Source organism: Phocoena sinus, chromosome 1 (assembly GCF_008692025.1).
Source record: "Phocoena sinus isolate mPhoSin1 chromosome 1, mPhoSin1.pri, whole genome shotgun sequence".
Taxonomy (NCBI): domain Eukaryota; kingdom Metazoa; phylum Chordata; class Mammalia; order Artiodactyla; family Phocoenidae; genus Phocoena; species Phocoena sinus.
The window spans coordinates 149999280-150018956 of record NC_045763.1 but is presented as its reverse complement, the minus strand read 5'-3'; the positions used below and the strand labels follow the sequence as shown (position 1 = coordinate 150018956).

The window sequence follows — 19677 nt, the reverse complement described above, 5'->3', positions numbered from 1 at the left end:
ACCTGACCTTCTTCTTGGGGCACAGGTTGTTGGTTTGGCCACACTTCTTCTTGTGGCAGTTGACAGCACTGGTGTGCAGGTGAGCATAACACCTGCAGCAGATCATTTTGTTGCAGTTGTACTTCTGGGAAAGCTGGCAGAGGGAAGACTTGATGATACCACCCTGCAGGTGAAGCACCAAGTGTAGGGTGGATTCTTTCTGGATATTATAGTCTGAGAGAGTACGGCCATCCTCAGCTGTTTGTCTGCAAAAATCAGACTCTGTTGGTGAGGCAGGATGTCCTCAGTGTCTTTGATTTTGGCTTTGACATTCTTAGTGGTGACACTGAGTTTGACCTCAAGAGTGATGGTCTTGCCCGTCAGGGTCTTCACAAAGATCTGCTGTTTGGCTTCTTCATTGGCTTCTCTGTGTCTGCTGTTTGGTTGCTTCACTGAAGGAAAATGGGGTGGCAGAACTGGCATCCGTTAATTTCCATTGAGAGTGCCTTCACAAGACATTTAAAGTCTTTGATAGATTTGTCATGAGGTCTCCTTCAGAAAAAAATTCTGTTCATGTATTTTTCCACTGTACGAGCCACACTTTTCCTTTCCCGTTTCTTTGTATGCCTTACAACTTTTTTGTTGAATCAATATTTGAATCTAATAATGTGGTAACTCTGGAAATCAGATTCTGCCCACTACCTAGAGCTTACTGTTTTATGGGTTTTTTTGTTTTGGTTTGGTTTGGTTTTTTGATTGTTGTATGGTGTCTCTGTGCTGAGGAGCAGCCTGACATATAAACTTGAAGGTCATCTCAGGTTTTTTCTGAGCCTTTCTCTGGGCAGGCGGAATCATTTTCTAATTTTTTTCCACATGGCAGTTATTTTTGAATGTCCTAGTGTTTAATGTCTGGCTCCTGTTAGTGGAAAAAAAGTAAAAGTGAAGGGGAGGGGCAAAGGATGCTGGATTTTAAATCCCTTGGATATCATTTGTCCAGTGTTGAAGGAGCTTGAAAAAGTTGGGGGAGGTGTGACAACAAAGGCTGCCCACCTCTTTTTCTGCTTCTCTGTGATCAGAAGCGGCAGTGGTAAGAACACAAATCCCTGATACTTGGAGGGCAGATTCCTTTTTGCCCACCCTAGCTCCCACAGGCTACTTATAAGCTGCTCTAGCAACACGTGTACAGATGCCAGCTGGGTGGGGGGGGATAGGTAGCTGCCACCGTGCTAAGAGCTAAAATTGACTCAAATCAAGTTAATTTACCTAAGTCTTCTCCTAGTAATTGCAAGCCATGAACAGATTCTAGACTTCCAAAATAGTGATATCAGGCAGATTCTGTCAGTGTCATCATCAAGGTGTGGAGACAGATTTCTGTTGCCACTTATTTTGCCATCACCCCAGAATCCTCTCCTAATGCATTATAATCGAGAATCAATGAATTAGCCTTTAGGGAAAAGTCCTCTGGAAGTGGGTACAGGCAGTTACACTGAGTATTTTTAACTTGATTAAGTAAAAATAGCAGAATATCCAGTGAATGTTCCGCTGGAACATTTAGAAGAGGCTACTAGGCACCAAAAGTTTAAGATGTAGAATCAAGGAAGTTGTAGCCCTCTTGAGAAACAGAATATATAGAGAGGCATCAGAGCAAAGTAGTAAATGAAAAGTACCAAATAGATAGAATCATTCATGATCATTACAGTGACAGTCCAGAAGGAGAAGAGTGTATTATGAATTTAAATAATTGGAGAATACTTCATTGAGTAGTATTCCTGAACTACTACTAGAAAGATACAGGCATATCTTGGAGATATCGCAGGTTCCTTTCCACACCACTGCAATAAAGCAAATCAAATGAGTTTTTTACGTACATTTATACTATACTGTAGTCTGGTAAGTGTGCAATAGAATTATGTCTAAAAAAATGTATATACCTTAATTTAAAAATACTATATTACCAGAAAAATGCTAACCATAATCTGAGCCTCAGAGGCATAGTAGTAACATTAAAGACATTGATCACAGATCACTATAACAAGTATAATAATAGTAATAAAGTTTGAAATATGTGAGATTTACCAAAATGTGACACAGAGACATGAAGTGAGCAAACGTTTTGGGGAAAATGGCACAAATAGACTTGTTTGATGCAGGGTTGCCATACACCTTCAATTTGTTAAAAACTTAATAAAGTGAAGAGCAGTAAGATGAGGTATGCCTGTATTCTGAATATTAATAAAGAATCTAAAGAATATTATCTAAAGAATGTTTAAAAAAGCTAAACTTACCTAGTACTCACTACATGCCAGATGCTAACTCATCCAATCCTCAGAACAGTCCTATGAGGTATGTAGTGTTACCCCCCTTTTCACAGATGAGGAAACTGAGCAAGAGAACCTTGTCTAAGGGCCTTGCCCAAGCTCAAATAAGTCAGTCTTAGAGCTGGAACTTGAATCCAGGCAGGCAAGCTCTAGGGCCTGATCTGTCTGCTCAGTCCTTACTGAGCAGAATGGTGTGAGCAAAAGGGTAGAGAAGTGAACGTGTGATGCATTTGCCAGAGATAGCGGAGGGGCTACACTGAAAACATGACAGAGTAATTTAGACATTTTTCTGTGGGCCAATGTGTGTTCACATGCAGAAACTCTATTTAATTAAGTTGCATATTTAGTTAGCACTTACATTATATTTTGTTTAAGGAACTTCTCCCTCAAATTACTATAGTGCAGGAAGACAACCATATAAAATTGTTTTCATTATTATGTCCATCTTGTAACTACTAAAGAACATAGTAACTTTTCTTTTCTCATTTAGTTATTTCTTAATTGGACCAAGTATTCTATACTGTGACATTTCTGGAAGTACTGTGGACTGGAGTGATAATCCTCCAGTATGTGAAAGTAAGTATATTCTCTCTTTAGAATATAGAGGAGCAGTTCTCAAACTTTGGGCCTCAGGACCCCTTTATGCTTTTAAATTAACATAGATACCAATGAACTTTTCTTTATGTGGGTTATATCTTTTGCTATTATTATATTGGAATTAAAACTGAAAAGTTTTTAAAATAATTATTATTCATTTTTAAGAAGAGTAAGCACAATACCTGTTAGTATATACAACATACTTCTATGAAAAATCAAAAATTTCCAAAACAAATAGTGGCATTGTTTTACATTTTTGCAAATTTCTTCAATATCTGGCTTAAAGGAAGACATCTGGATTCAGTGTCTTACAAAATCACACAATTTATTGCCTCTGGAAAATTTCACCATACACTTGTAAGGATGAAAGTGAAAAATGACGATAATACTTGGTATCAATGTGAAGAACTGATTTAGTGAATAGATATATTTACAAATTATGAAGTGTTTCTGAACCAGCACTGAGTTCTGTTTTTAATCATAATTATATCATATCATTAAATTGTCAACATCTCTTATGATGAGAACAAAACTTAGTATGGCCTTGCAGATAAATAAATATGTTTCATATAGATTTTTAATGTAGTTATTTAAGAAAATTAGTTTTATTTTAAATAATTCACTTCTAAATTAATAGTTTGAATTTAGGATAATACATTTTCTCATAGAAACCTTCTAAATGGATATTGGATTCACAACTGGCTTGTAGAAATCATATGTTAATTTATTGAAGGCAATTCATATATCTTTACTAATTGCTGTTTAATCTTTTACCTTTCCTTTTGCCTTTTATGTTTTCTTTTTTCCCTTTCTAAGAGATTTTGTGTAAACCACCTGAAAAAATTCTAAATGGAAAATACACAAATAGCCACAAAGATATATTTGAATACAGTGAAGTAGTAACTTATAGTTGTGATGCTTCAAATGGAACAGATCAATATTCACTTGTTGGAGAGAGCAAGCTTGTTTGTATTGGAAATGACAAATGGAGTAGTGACCCTCCTCAGTGTAAAGGTAATAATATTTCCATTTATTTCCTTCTTAATTTGTAAATACTGTAGAAACGCTTTGTAAATTGTTTTACTTACAGTAAAAACAGCCATATGTGCTTCATCCTCCTATTTAATTGGTTTCTAATTTAATTTAATATCGGTCAAATCAAGTATAAAATACTTCTACTTGTAGAGCTTCCCCCCTCTCACCCCACAGGTTCTTGGCATTCCAATTTATACATTGTAAACTACTGTGTATATGCATGAGTTAGGACTTTTTTCCATGAAAAGCATCAAAAAATTCAACACACACTTTCTTAAACATAAGAAAGTGTTATCTTGTATTACAAGAAGTCTGATAGTTTTGGCTACAGGAAATCATAGTGTAAATCGTAAAATATTAATTGTCTCACAGATATGATTTATAAACTCTGGGCAAATCTTGCTTAAAAACAATGTTTAAGGCATTAGAGCATGATCAGAAGCAGGGAGACACTGGAGGGATTTTTACTCTTGAAAGAAAGGGTCCACTGAATAATAGCAAAATATTTACTCTTCTCAAGTGAACATGGAACATTCTCTAATACCATATTCTAGGCAATAAGATAATTTTTAACAAATTTCAAATAATTGTAATCATTCAGAGTACAGTATCTGATCAAACTGGGATGAATGTAGAAATCAAAACATAAATCTAGAATATCCCCAAATATTTGAAAATTATGCAGACACTTACAACTAATAAATGAATCAAAGACAAAGTACTAACAAGGGAAATTAGAAAGTGCTTCGAATATAATAAAAATGAAACACAGCATATCAAAATATCAGAACTTGTGGGATACAGCAAAAGCATTGCTTAGAAGGATATTTAAACCATGAAATACTTATATTGGAAAAAGAAAAGTCTCAAATCAATAATCTGAACTTCTACCATAAGGAACTAAAAAAAAAGAGCAACTTAAACTCCAATAGGAAATAATAAAGACAGAGAAAAAATCAATGGTATTGAAAAGAGAAATAATATAGAGAGAATCAAATCAATACCTGCTTCTTGGAGAAGATTGATAAAATGGATAAACCTATAGGTAGTTTGACAGGAAAACAGAAGATACAAATAACCAGTATCAAGAGTGAAAAAGAGGAGGTCACTACATATACTGCAGACATTTAAAGAACAGTAAGGGAATAAAACAAACAACTTTATGCCTGTAAATTTGACAACTTAAACCTTCTTGCATGTAGATTTTGTCTTTCCTTTTGTTATTGTGGTATATCACATTGATTGCTTTCTGTATGTTGAACCATCCTTGTGCAGAAGGAAATTTTGTCAAATGCATAAATAGCATTTGACAAAATTCAACATCCATTCATGATAAAAACCCTCATGGAGGTGGGTATAGCAGGAACATACCTCAACATAATAAAGGTGATTTATGACAAACCCACAGCCAACATAATACTCAAAGGTCAGAAGCTGAAAGCCTTCCTGAAATTCAGGAACAAGACAAGTATGCCCACTCTCATGACTTCTATTCAACATAGTGTTGGAAGTCAGAAAATAAAAAGAAATAAAAGCTATCCAAAATAGAAAGGAATAAGTAAAACTGTCACTATTTACAGATGACATAATACTCTATATAGAGAATGCTACTCTATAAAAAACTATTGGAACTAATATATGAATTCAGCAAGGTAAGAGAATACACAATGAATATACAGAAATCTGTTGTGTTTCTTTACCCTAATAATTAAATGTCAGAAAGAGTAAGTTAAAAAAAAATTCCATTGAAAATTGCATCTAAAAACAAACAAAAGAAAACCTAGGAATAGACTTAACCAATGAAGTGAAAGACCTACACACTGAAAACTATAAAACATTGATAAAGGAATATGAACATGATTCAGAGAAATGGAAAAAATATACTGCGCTCTTAGATTGGAAGAATTAATATTGCTAAAATGGCCATACTACCCCAACCAATCTACAGATTTAATGCAATCCTTATAAAAATACCTGTGACATTGTTCACAGAACTAGAACAAATAATCCTAAAATTTATATGGAACCATAAAAGACCCAGAATTGCCAAAGCAATACTGAGAAAACAGAAGAAAGCTCAAGATATAACCCTTCCTTGACTTTAGACTATACTACAGAGGTACAGTAATCAAAGCAGCATGGTATTGGCACAAAAACAGACATGTAGATCAATGGAGTAGAGAACCTACTCCATTGTAGTTCAATGGAACAGAGTAGAGAACACAGAAATAAACCCATGCACCTATGGTCAATTAATCTACAACAAAGGAGGCAAGAATATACAATGGAGAAAAGACAGTCTCTTCAACAAATGGTCTTATGAAAGCTGGACAGCTACATGTAATACAATGAAATTAGAACATTCCCTCACACCATATACAAAAATAAACTCAAATTGTGTAAAGGCCTAAATGTAAGACATGACACCATAAAACATAGGCAAAACACTCTGACAAAAGTTGTAGCAATATTTTCTTAGGTCAGTGTCCCAAGGCAAAAGAAACAAAAGCAAAAGTAAACAAATGGGACCTAATCAAACTTAAAAGCTTCTGCACAGCAAAGGAAACCATCAACAAAACCAAAAGACAACCTATGGAATAAGAGAAAATATTTGCAAATGATGCAAATGACAAGAGGTTAATATCCAGAGTACACAAACAGCTCATACAACTCAATATTAAAAAAACAAACAACACAATCAAAAAATGGGTAGAAGACCTAAATAGACGTTTCTCTAAAGAAGACATACAGATTGGCTACGTGTATAAGAAAAGATGCTCAACATCACTAATTATTAGAGAAATGCAAATCAAAACCACAAGGTGTTACCACTGGTCAGAATGGCTGTCATCAAAAAGTCTATAAATAATAAATGTTGGAGAGGGTGTGGAGAAAAGGGCACCCTCTTGCACTGTTGGTGGGAATGTAAAGTGATGCAGCCAGTAAAGAAGACAGTCTGGAGGTTACTTAAAAGACTAAAAATAGAGCTATGATCCAGTAATCCCACTCCTGGGTATATGTCTGGAAAAAGCGAAAACTCTAATTCAAAAAGGTACATGCACTCCCAATGTTCATAGCAACACTGTTTACAATAGCCAAGACATAGAAGTAACCCAGGTACCCATCAACAGGTGATTGAATTAAGAAGATGTTTTGTGTGTGTGTGTGTGTGTGTGTGTGTCTGTGTGTCTGTGTGTGTGTCTGTGTGTGTGTCTGTGTGTGTATTGGCATATTGCTTAGCGTTAAAAAAGAATAAAATAGTTACATTTTAGCAACATGGATGGACATAGAGAATTTTATGCTTAGTGAAGTAAGTAAGACAGAAAGACAAATACTATATGATATCAGCTGTATGTGGAATCAAAAAAATAATACAAATGATTCTATATACAAAACAGAAACAGACTCACAGATGTAGAAAACAAACTTATGATTACCAAAGGGAAAAAGGAGGGGGGCAACAAATTAGGGGCATGGGATTAACAGATACAAACTACTATATGTAAAATAAAAAAGCAACAAGTATTTGCTGTATAGCACAGGGAATTATATCCAATATCTTGTAATAACCTGTAATGGAATATAATCTAAAGAATAACCAAACAACAAATCACTATGCTGTATACCTGAAACTAACGCAATATTGTAAATCACCTATACTTCAATAAAAAATTATAAAAAACCTTCTCATGACGTGTACTGCAGGCCCATGTCCTCACTGGGGAATTATACCAAACATTTAAGGAATAAATAGTAGTCGCCCTACACAAAGTTTTCAAGAAAACTAAAAGAGATAGGAATACTTCTTAACTCATTTCATGAGGACAGCATTGCTCTGAAACCAAAACCAGACAGAAACATTGCAAGAAAATTACAGACAATATCCAAAATGGGCATAGAACTAAAACTTCTTAAAATATTAATAAATCAAATCCTTGCCTATAAAAAATAATACATCGTAATTAAGTAGGATTTATTCCATGAGTTCATGGATGATTCAAATTTGAAAATTAATCAGTGCAATTTACCATATCAAGAAACTTTGAAGAAGAAAAAAAAAACACTCTTGCATTCCTATACACTAACAACAAAAGATCAAAAAGAGAAATTAAGGAAACAATCCCATTCACAAGTGCAACAAAAAGATTAAAATAACTAGGAATAAACCTACCTAAGGAGGTAAAAGACCTGTACTTAGAAAACTATAAGACACTGATGAAAGAAATCAAAGGTGACACAGATGGAGAGATACACCAAGTTCTTGGATTGGAAGAATCAAATTGTGAAAATGACTATACTACTGAAAGCCATCTACAGATTCAATGCAATCCCTATCAAATTACCAATGACATTTTTTAGAGAACTAGAACAAAAAATCTTAAAATTTGTATGGAGAAACAAAAGTCCCTGAATAGCCGAAGCAATCTTGAGGGAAAAAAATGGACCTGGAGGAATCAGACTCCCTGACTTGAGAGTATACTACAAAGTTATAGTAATCAAGACAATATGGTACTGGCACAAAAACAGAAGTATAGATCAATGGAACAGGATAGAAAGCCCTGAGATAAACTCACACATCTATGGTCAGCTAATCTATGACAAAGGAGGCAAGGATATACAATGGAGAAAAGACAGTCTCTTCCATAAGTGATGCTAGGAAAACTGGCCACCTACATGTAAAAGAATGAAATTAGAACACTCCCTAACGTACACAAAATCAACTCAAAATGGATTAAAGGCCTAAATGTATGACCAGGCACTATAAAACTCTTAGAGGAAAACATAGGAAGAACACTCTGACATAAATCATAGCAAGATCTTTTTTGACCACCTCCTAGAGAAATGGAAATAAGACCAAAAATAAACAAATGGGACCTAATGAAAGTTAAAAGCTTTTGCACAACAAAGGAAACTATAAAAAAGACAAAAAGACAACCCTCAGAATGGAGGAAATAGTTGCAGATGAATCAATGGACAAAGTATTAATCCCCAAAATATATAAACAGCTCATGCAGCTCAATATTAAAAAAACAACCCAATCAAAAAATGGGTAGGAGACCTAAATAGACATTTCTCCAAAGAAGACATACAGATGGACAAAAGGCACATGAAAAGCTGCTCAACATCACTAATTATTAGAGAAATGCAAATCAAAACTGCAGTGAGGTATCACCTCACACCAGTTAGAATGGTCATCATCACAAAATCTACAAACAACAAATGCTGGAGAGGGTGTGGAGAAAAGGGAACCCTCTTGCACTGTTGGTGGGAATGTAAATTGATACAGCCACTATGGAGAACAGTATGGAGGTTCCTTAAAAAACTAAAAATAGAATTACCATATGATCCAGCAATCCCACTACTGGGCATATACCCAGAGAAAACCATAATTCAAAAAGACATATGCACTGCAATGTTCATTGCAGCACTATTTACAATAGCCAGGTCATGGAAGCAACCTAAATGTCCATTGACAGATGAATGGATAAAGAAGATGTGGTACATATATACAATGGAATATTACTCAGCCATAAAAAGGAACGAAATTGGGTCATTTGTAGAGACGTAGATGAATCTAGAGACTGTTATACAGAGTGAAGTAAGTCAGAAAGAGAAAAACAGATATCACATATTAACGCATATATGTGGAACCTGGAAAAATGGTACAGATGAACTGGTTTGCAGGGCAGAAATTGAGACACAGATTTAGAGAACAAACGTATGGACACCAAGAGAGGAAAGCAGCAGGGGGTGGGGGTGGAGGTATGATGAATTGGGCGATTGGGATTGACTTGTATACACTGATGTGTATAAAATTGATGACTAATAAGAACCTGCTGTATAAAAACAAAATAAAATAAAATTCAAACAAAAACAAAAAGACACATGCACCCCAATGTTCATTGCAGCACTGTTTACAATAGCCAGGTCATGGAAGCAACCTAAATGTCCGTCAACAGATGAATGGATAAAGAAGAGGTGGTACATATATACAGTGGAATATTACTCAGCCATAAAAAGGGGCGAAGTTGGGTCATTTGTAGAGACGTGGATGGACCTAGAGACTGTCATACAGAGTGAAGTAAGTCAGAAAGAGAAAAACAAATATCATATACTAACGCATATATGTGGAATCTAGAAAAATGGTACAGATGGACTGGTTTGCAAGGCAGAAATAGAGACACAGATGTAAAAAACAAAAGTATGGACACAAAGGGGGAAAAGTTGGGGGGAGGAGGGCGGTGTGGTGTGATGAATTGGGAGATTGGGATTGACATGTGTACACTAATATGTATAAAATAGATAAGTAATTAGAACCTGCTGTATAAAAAAATGAATAAATAAAATTCAAAAAAAAAAAAAGAGAACTAATGAGAGCTTAGAGTATGCTGCATATCCTCCCTTATTTGAGCCCAGAGCCATTTGCTTAGACAAACCTTCCCTTGAATATATTGGACAATTCTGTCTCCACTTCCCATTAGCTCTGTAAGTTATTTAACTTATTTGAATGTCAGTTTCTCCTGCAAATAGAATGCCTAACTTAATGTTTATTTTAAAGATTAAATCTTCTAGCATGTGCCAAAAAACAAAAACAAAATAAAACCACACATGATCACCTTAATAGATGTAAAAGAAAAAAGAGTATATGACAGAATTTATCATCTTTTCATTATAAAACTCAGCAAATAAGGATATAAAGGAACTACCTGAAGCTGACAAAAGGCACCTATAAAAGTTCCCCAGCTGGGGCTTCCCTGGTGGCACAGTGGTTGAGGGTCCGCCTGCCGATGCAGGGGGCACGGGTTCGTGCCCCGGTACAGGAAGATCCCACATGCCGCGGAGCAGCTGGGCCCGTGAGCCATGGTCACTGAGCCTGCGCGTCCAGAGCCTGTGCTCCGCAAAAAAAAAAAAAAAAAAAAAAAAAATTCCCCAGCTAACATTATACTTAATAGTAAAAGAGTAGTTTATTTTTACTTAAAGTGGAACAAGATAAGGATGTCTGTTCGGCATTGCATTGGAGTTCCTAGAGAGTACAATAAGGCATACATATTGGAGAGTAAGAAATAAAATAGACTTCATTCACTTATGACGATTGCTTTTGTAGAAAACTTGAATGGCTGAAGTCTTAGCAAGGTTGCAAGATACACGATCAACATACAGAAATCGACGGTATATCTATAAACTAGTAAAACACCATTAGAAATTGAAAATTTTCAAGTACTGTTTATACCAGCTCCAAAACATGAAATACTTGCATATAAATCTAGCAATGTATGTGAAATATTTAAATGGTAAAAACAACTAAACACTTATAGAAGAAATTAAAGAAGACCTTAATAAATAGAGAAAATCCAGTGGTCATGGATTAGAAGACACAATATAATAAAGATGTCAGTAATTGATCTTTAAATTCAACACAATCCCGTAGAATCCCAGCAGAACTTGACAAACAGGCTCTACAATTTATTTAGAAAGATAAAAGAACTAGAATAGTCAATATAAATTTGAAAAAAAATTATAGACGTCTTGTTCTACCTGATGTCAAGACTTCTTATAAACCATGCTGTAAGGAATATAATCAAGACAGTGTGGTATTGGTGAAAGGATAGCCATGTAGAGCAGTGGAACAGAATAAGTGTCCAGAAATAGACCCTTTCAAATATGTCCACTTGATTTCATCACAGATATACAAACAATTCATTGGAAAAATGGTAAATGTACAGGCTCAATTCGATATACATTATGCACAGAAAAAAGAAAGCACCTCAACCTATGTTAGCACCATAGACAAACATTTACTTACAATGAACCAAAGACTTAAATGTAAAACCTAAAACCATAAGGCTTTTACTAGAAAACGTAGAAAATATTTCTGCCTTAGCCAAAGATTTCTTAAATCAATGCTAAAAGCATGATCCTTCTTCTTTAAAGAAAAAATATTAATTGGACTTATTAAAAACTCAAAACTTCTGCTTCAACTACACTGTTCAAAGAATGAATAAAATGAGCCACAGACTGGGAGAAAATATTTGCAAAATACATATCTGCTAATGGACTTGTATACAATATATATGGACTACATATCTGCTAATATTCCACTGTATATATGTACCACCTCTTCTTTATACATATCTGCTAATGGACTTGTATACAATATATAAGTAACTCTCAAAACACAATAAGAAAAGAACCCAATTTTTTTTTAAGATGGGCAACATATTTGAATAGATTCGTTTCACCAAAGAAGACATATGTATGCCAAAAAAGTACATGAAAAGTTGCTTGATATCATTAGTAATTACAGAATGGAATTTAATACCATAGTGAGGTATCACTAAACAGCTATTAGAATGGCTGAAATTAAAAAAAAAAAAACCTAAAAACTAACAATACTATTAACTGGCAAGTATATGGAGCAATTGGAGCTCTAATACATTGCTGGTAAGAATGCAAAGTGGCATGAACATTATGGAACACAATTTGGCAATTCCTTATAAGGTTAAATATACATTTACCATACAACTCAGCAACATAAGTAAAAAGGTATGTTTATATAGAAACCTGCATGAGAATATTCACAGCAGCATTAGTCATAATCATTCCACACTGGTATTAGCCCACATGTCCTTCATCTGGTAATGGATGAACAGCCTATACCACATCCATACAATGGGGTAATACTCTGCAATAAAAAGAAATGAACTCCTGAATCATGCAACAGCAGGAATGAATCTCAAATGCATTATACTAAGTGAAATAAGCCATACTCAGAGGCTGTGATCCCATTATGACATGCTGGAAAAGCAACATTATAGGGACAGAAAACAGATTAGTGGTTGGCTGGTTGGATAAGGTGGCTGAAAGTTCGGGAGGGTTGATTACAAAGTGGCATAAGGAAGTATTTGGAGATAATGGAACTTTTGTTATTGTGCAGGTAATTACATGGTTATTTGAATTGATCAAAACTAATACAGCTGTACACTTAAAAGAGTGAGATTTACTCTATGTACTTTGTTATCTAGTAGTAAACCTAACTTAGAAGAAAATCATTAGGTACAATTAAGAGCATATTGGCCCAACAGTGAAAAATATCAGTGACAGAGCAATAGAAATCCACCATGATTTGAAAAAAAAGATTAAAATAAGAAACAGAGAGAAAGACATTTGGGAGAAAAAGCAAAGAGTCAAACATACATGTAACTGGAGTTTCAGAAGAGAGGAGAAAGAAAAATGTAGAAAATCATTTCAATAAATACTGGCCAAAAATTATCTAAATTTGATCCAAAACAACAACCCCACAGGTCTGGGAAATTCACTGACCGTAGCAGAATAAATTTCAAAAATTTACCAAGAAACTGCTACTAAACTAAACACAACATGGTAAAACTACTGAAAACAAAAGAAAAAGTAGCCAGTGAGAGGGAAAAACAAAACACAAACATATTACATCCTCTCTCTCCTCACCCCAAAGTAAGAATGACATGACAGCTGACTTTTGTTAAGGAACTGTTGAAACTACAAGACAATAATTTCTGCTAATGTGCTGAAAGAAAAAACAGTTAGCCTAGAATTCTCTGTCAAAGAGAAATCTTTCAGAACTGAAGGTGAAATAAAAACAGTTTCAGATAAACAAAAGCTAAGAGAATTTGTCATTAGCCAACCTGGACTATAAGAATTGATAAGGAAGTTCTCCTGGCTGAAGAGAAATAATAACTGATGGAAATTCAGACCCAAAAGAAAGGAGAAAGGACACTCTTCTGGTTTAAAAGGCAGTGTATTATCTGGCCCTCATCTATTACTCAGATTTAATCTCATAAGATGTTCTCTTGAACTCACTGCCCAGCCCAGTGTTTCTTGATTTGTTTTTTCCCAAATTCTGCCAAACCCATTAATGGATCGTGAATCCTAGAGGGTCAGGATGAGTATTTTACTTTTTAAGAAGTAGAGTAGAATGGGAAATACCAGAGTACACTGGTGTGAGGGCTAAGTATTAACTTTTAACATTATCTCAGGCCTGTTTGTTTATATACTGGTTTACAATGTAAAATGTATTTCTTGATCTCTGGGTTACAGTCCAGAATGTTTGGAAAACACTCCCCTAACTCCGCTGGCCTTTGTACTTCTTGAACATCTCAGTTCCTCTGGTTGTTGTCACCTGAGAACTTTCTTTTTCATATCTTGGCATGGCTAGCTTCTTTTCAACTTTTAAATTTGAGCTCAGATATTACCTTCTAAGAAAAGATTTTGCTGCCTTTCTTAAAAAGCAGGGTACCGCAGTTAGTGTCAGCATGATCTTAAAAATTAAAAAAATCCTAGAGCTAAAGAGCATTGAAAGTTTCTTTTGAACTTACCCTGAATTTGTGTCTGGTACTCAGACCTTTCTCAAAACTTGTCAATAATGGAAAGAAAATGTAGGGAAGCAAATAAACTATAATGACAGTCTGTTTTAGGTGGGAAAAGGTTATTAGACTTCTCCAGATCTGTTCCCTGGAATTCAAATGCACAAAGTCTTTTTTTTTTTTTTTCCAATTAACATCTTTTCATTCCTTTCCTCTTTCTTTCCACTGGAAATTATTACTTTGCACTAGTTTTTCTGGTTCTATGTGAAAGCAGCTTTCCATTAACTCTGGAATTTCTCCATTTTTCAGTGGTCAAATGTGTATATCCACATGTTGAAAATGGAATGATGGTCTCAGGACATGGACCAAAATTTTACTACAAAGCAACGGTTGTATATAGATGCAATGAGGGTTTTAAGCTTAATGGCAGCAACACAATTATCTGTAGTGCAAACAGTACGTGGGACCCTGAGATACCAACATGTATTAAAGGTATAAATATTGTCGTTTTCCTTTGTTTTTTTTTTTCTTTGACATTAAATATCAATGATACAGAATAATAGAAAAGAAACAATTTTCATATTTAACTGTCTTGTATTCATTCCTGTGATAGTTGTATGACTTCAAATTTACAAAGAAATCTGCTGTTGCGATTTTGGATGTCATTATAGGGTCTTAGCATTTCATGTACATCACACATATATATAAATTTCTCTTGTTTGACATTTTTTACATGTAAAAATGAATAGCAATCATTTTTCAGAGTAAATTGAAGCATAGGAAGTTTTACCTAAATAAGAGTGAAAGGCATAATTCATATTAATGAAAAGAAAATAATAATGCCCAAGTTTTTTATTCCGTCTACATTATTTTGTTTTCCAGAGTCAACTACTCCTAGTACCCAACCTCCAATTTCCAGTGCCTCAGGTTTAGTAACTACCTGCATATATTTTTTCAAAAGTCTTTTAGATTCTTGGTGAAAATACTAGCAGTAACTCCCAAGTGTTTGATCCAATCTCCATTTTTTTTTGTTTTCCAGTGTCAACTCCTCCCAGTTCCCAACCTCCAATTTCCAGTGCCTCAGGTCTAGTAACTACCTGCATATATTTTTTCAAAAGTCTTTTAGATTCTTGGTGAAAATACTAGCAGTAACTCCCAAGTGTTTGATCCAATCTACATTTTTTTTTGTTTTCCAGTGTCAACTCCTCCCAGTTCCCAACCTCCAATTTCCAGTGTCTCAGGTCTAGTAACTTCCTGCTTATATATTTCAAAATCCTTTACATTCCTTGTGATTTTTTTCAAAATCTTTTAAATTCCTATGATTTACACTCATTCATCAATTTTAGGAATGAAAGGGAGAAGGAACATATTAACAGCCATTTTAGTTGTTACATTTAGTGACTTTAAAATTATTTGCAGTAGTCTGCAGATATAAGCAGGTGGCAAGTTAAGTAAACTTTAAGCATGTTTACTTACATGTAAAATAATTAAAAGATGGGTTTTTTGGTGGATGATTTAAAACCTTTCTTACTGAGTGGTAGTAAATTTAAAATGGGATCCATTTAAAGCACTTAGCACAGTGCCTAGTATCTAGAAAGCTCTTAAACCTAGCTTGTATGCATTACAGCATAACTCAATATTAATGCAGAGGAAGGTCCATGGCGTCTGTTTTTTAACATGTGTGTTTTCTGTATCATCGACATTGATAATTTATTCATTTTAAAAGTGATCTGTTGACACCTTTACAGGGTATCTCCTGGGTCTAGGACTATGTTTCTTTTCCCAGACCGTGACCAGTTTGGTTCTGCAGGGACTACTGATTAGCTGCTCTGCCTAAGACTTGAGAGACTATTTTGATATGGTGGAAGGAATTATCTTCCTGATTGCAGGGCTGCTATCTCTGGCTTCTTCTCTTTGGTTGCAGCAGAAGCAAGAGACAAGAGGAAGAGAGGAAGAGCATTAGCCTGGGCACACTGCACTCAGGGTCCCAGTGTGGCTCTGCTCACTAAAGTAACAACATTTCTATAGGTTCCAGTGTCCCATTGTTTAATGACTCAAACAAATGTCATCTACTGGCTTTTAATTTGTTTACTTCTTATTGTCCTAATATTTTAAGGACTGAGGGGAATTTTTCATGTTAACATGGTAATTAGAACACCTTTTTATAATTCCCATAAACCTGGTATCCAGTAATCTCCTTGAGTACCTTGGTGAGGGCTGTGAAGTTTTGGGGGGAAAAAGATGTTTTTTTTGGTGGATGATATTGACTCATCCATGTTTACTCACATGGTCCTACTGGGACTGTGCACTGTGGTATACTATGTTTGTTGATAGGCTCTTTTGAAAGAGTTGACCATAAGCATTTTATAAAGGATTTATAAAACACTGATACAGTTTAGTGTTTGAAGAAGAGAGAATTGTGAGGACAAATTTATAAAGAAGGTAAACTACAGGGATTTGTTTTTAAATATCAAAAATCAAAATTCCTCATGAGACTGTCAGTCATTTTTTATCATCAGTTAGAGAGCATGAAAAGGATCATTAGTGACATATAATAGTGATAAGGTAGATCTAATTATGCAAATATGAAAAAATGTGGGCAAAATACTAAGTGGAAAAGAAAAGGATACAAATTATGTAATAGGGTACTATGTGGATGGTATTTTTTTTAAGTTTCATGTCTTTATTCTGAACACATATTTTTATGGTTTATTATTAGTTAACTTCTAGGATTTCCATTATATAATACAAAGCCATAGTGAACATCCCATAGTGAACATTCTTATGGATACATTCATATGTACTTGTGTAAATATATATTTTAGGTTAACTTCACAGAAGTAGAATTGCAAAGTTTAGGAAGTATGTGTATTTTTCATTTTGGGAAATAATTCAATTTGAGAAATAATCTTTTTAAAAAATCAAAAGTAAATCCGTAATTTTGTATTGATAAGTCTGGAGAATTGAATCAAATATATTTTTCCAGATTCCAAGCCTACTCATCCAACTACGACTCTGGGGTCAAGTCATCCAGGTTCAGGAGTTCTTTATTCTACATATATTGCTTAGAACTTTTTAGGGTGATGGGTGAAAAATGATGTCACATATTAATTTGCATTTATTTAATTATCAATGAAGCTGAGCTTTTTTCCTCTACAGTTATTTGTTTATGTCCTTTTTTCATTTTTCTATTTGGTTTCTAAAATATTTCTTGTTGATTTGTCAGAATTCATCAAAGCCTGTTTAAAATGAACTTTTTTTTCTAGGTTGTTTTTTTTTGCCTTATATTTACTAGTCAGTTTTCTTTTAAAATTTTATATTATTGGGTATATATATTGCTTTTTATAACTTCTAATTACATAAATAGTATATGAATATGAGTTTGTAAATTTTCAAACATTATGAAAGCATACAGAGTAAAAGATTACTTCTCCTCCTCTTTCTCTAGTCCATTTCCTGAATCATCACTTAATAGTTTAGGGTATCTTTTTATTTCTGTACATCAACATCTTTATATGTGTACTTATACATATTTTGGCATTTTTTCTTTTTTCTTAACCAAAAATGGCATTATGCTGCTCATATTTTTCTGAAGCTTTCACTTTTTCCATTTAATGTCTTGAATTGGGGTTCTTTTTAGATTTACTCCCATCCTTTTTAATGATGACTTTAATATATACCATATTTAACTATTCTCCTATCAGTGGTCATTTACATGTGCATTTTACATTTATAGGTAGCTGGGTGTACTGATCTTTTCCCTAATGGCTATGACTGTGTATCCTTCTTATAAAAGCTTCAGGACTTCCCCATGCTGAAATTATATAAACATCTTAACCATACATCCTGATTGCATTATTTGCATTAAATCGTTGTTTTATCTGAAATTCATTATGGTATGTGGAATGAGATTAGGTTCATCTCCATTCCACCCACCCCATCTAAGGGCTAAGTAGAACTATTTGTTGAATAAGTTGTCTTCTCTACAGCTGTTTTGAAGTGCCAATTTTTATCGTACATTAAATAAAGTCATAGGTGTTCTAATCTTCTCTCTGTTCCCTTGATCTCTGTCCATTCCTGTGCCCCCACTAAGTCGATTTTTTGACGGCAGTACCATAATATGTTTTAATATCTGGCAGAAAACATCCTTTTCAGAAATGTTCAGGCTATTTTCTATGTTAATTTTTCTAGATAAAATTTTTTTGACTATTTCAACCATTTTAAGTGTACATTTCAGTGGCATTAAGTACATCACTACTAGCTATCATCACAACTTTTTCATCATCTCAAAATGAAAGATTATATCCATTTAATAATAACCCTCCATTCTCCCTCCCCTCAGCCCTGGTAACCAATATTCTACTTTCTATCTCTATGAATTTGACTATTCTAGGTCAAGAAGTAGAATCACTTCTGACTTATTTCACTTAGCATGATGTTTTCAAGGTTTGTCCCTCTTGTAACATGTAGCAGAACTGTATTCCCTTTTATGGCTGAATAATATTGCATTATTTGTATATACCATATTTTGTTTATCCATTAATTTGTTGATAGCCACTTGGGTTGTTTCCACCTTTTGGCTATTCTGAATAACACATTGGGGTGTATGGTAATTCTGTGTTTCCCTTTTTGAGGAACAAACTTAGTGTCTCCCTCAGTGGCTGCACCATTTTACATTCTCACCAGTGATACACATAGGTTCTAATTTCTCTACCTCTTTGTCAACACTTATTTTTCTGTTTTTTGATAATAGCCATCCTTATACATGTAAAGTAGTATCTCATTGTGCTTTTCTATTTTTTAATTTCCCTAATGATTAGTAATTGATCATCTTTTCATGTGCTTATTGGTCTCATAGATCTTTGGAGAAATGTCTACTCATATTTCCTATTTTTGAATTTTTTGTTGTTGAGTTTTAGGAGTTCATTCTGTATTTTGGATATTAATCTCTTATCAGATACATTACTTGAAGATGTTTTCTCCCATTCTGTGTATTGCCTTTTCACTCTGTTCGTAGTGTCATTTGAAGCACAAAGGTTTGTAATTTTGGTAAAGTCCAGTTAATCTATTTGTTCTTTTGTTGCCTGTGTTTTGGGTGTGACATCTAAGAAATCATTGCCAGATCCAATATCATGAAGATTGTCCTCGTTTTCTTCTAAGCGTCTTATAGTTTTAGCTCTTAAGTTTAGTTCTATGATCCTTTTTGAATTAATTTTTGTATATGATGTAAGTGTCCAACTTCACTATTTTGCATGTGGATATCTGTTTTCCAAGAAACATTTGTTGAAGAGATTATCCTTTCCCCATTTTTCCCCATTGAATGTTCTTAGCACCCTGTTGACAGTCATTTAACCATATAAGCAAGGGTTTATTTCTGGGCTTTCTACTCTATTCCATTAGTGTGTGTG

General features: G+C 34.3%; 1 protein-coding gene across 8 annotated transcripts in view; it reads left to right on the top strand.

Moving 5' to 3' along the window:
• The window catches only part of LOC116760669 (membrane cofactor protein-like), a 62352-nt gene that overhangs the window by 28658 nt on the left and 14017 nt on the right, over window positions 1-19677 (top strand). For 2 of the 8 annotated variants that reach the window (XM_032645891.1, XM_032645919.1), the window contains exons 4-10: window positions 2788-2873; window positions 3711-3908; window positions 14579-14761; window positions 15152-15196; window positions 15309-15353; window positions 15466-15510; window positions 17256-17303. In XM_032645891.1, the coding sequence (XP_032501782.1) occupies window positions 2788-2873; window positions 3711-3908; window positions 14579-14761; window positions 15152-15196; window positions 15309-15353; window positions 15466-15510; window positions 17256-17303 (650 nt within the window). The remainder of the gene's footprint in view (window positions 1-2787; window positions 2874-3710; window positions 3909-14578; window positions 14762-15151; window positions 15197-15308; window positions 15354-15465; window positions 15511-17255; window positions 17304-19677) is intronic. The other 6 variants (XM_032645939.1, XM_032645911.1, XM_032645954.1 and 3 more) reach the window with 4 other exon arrangements.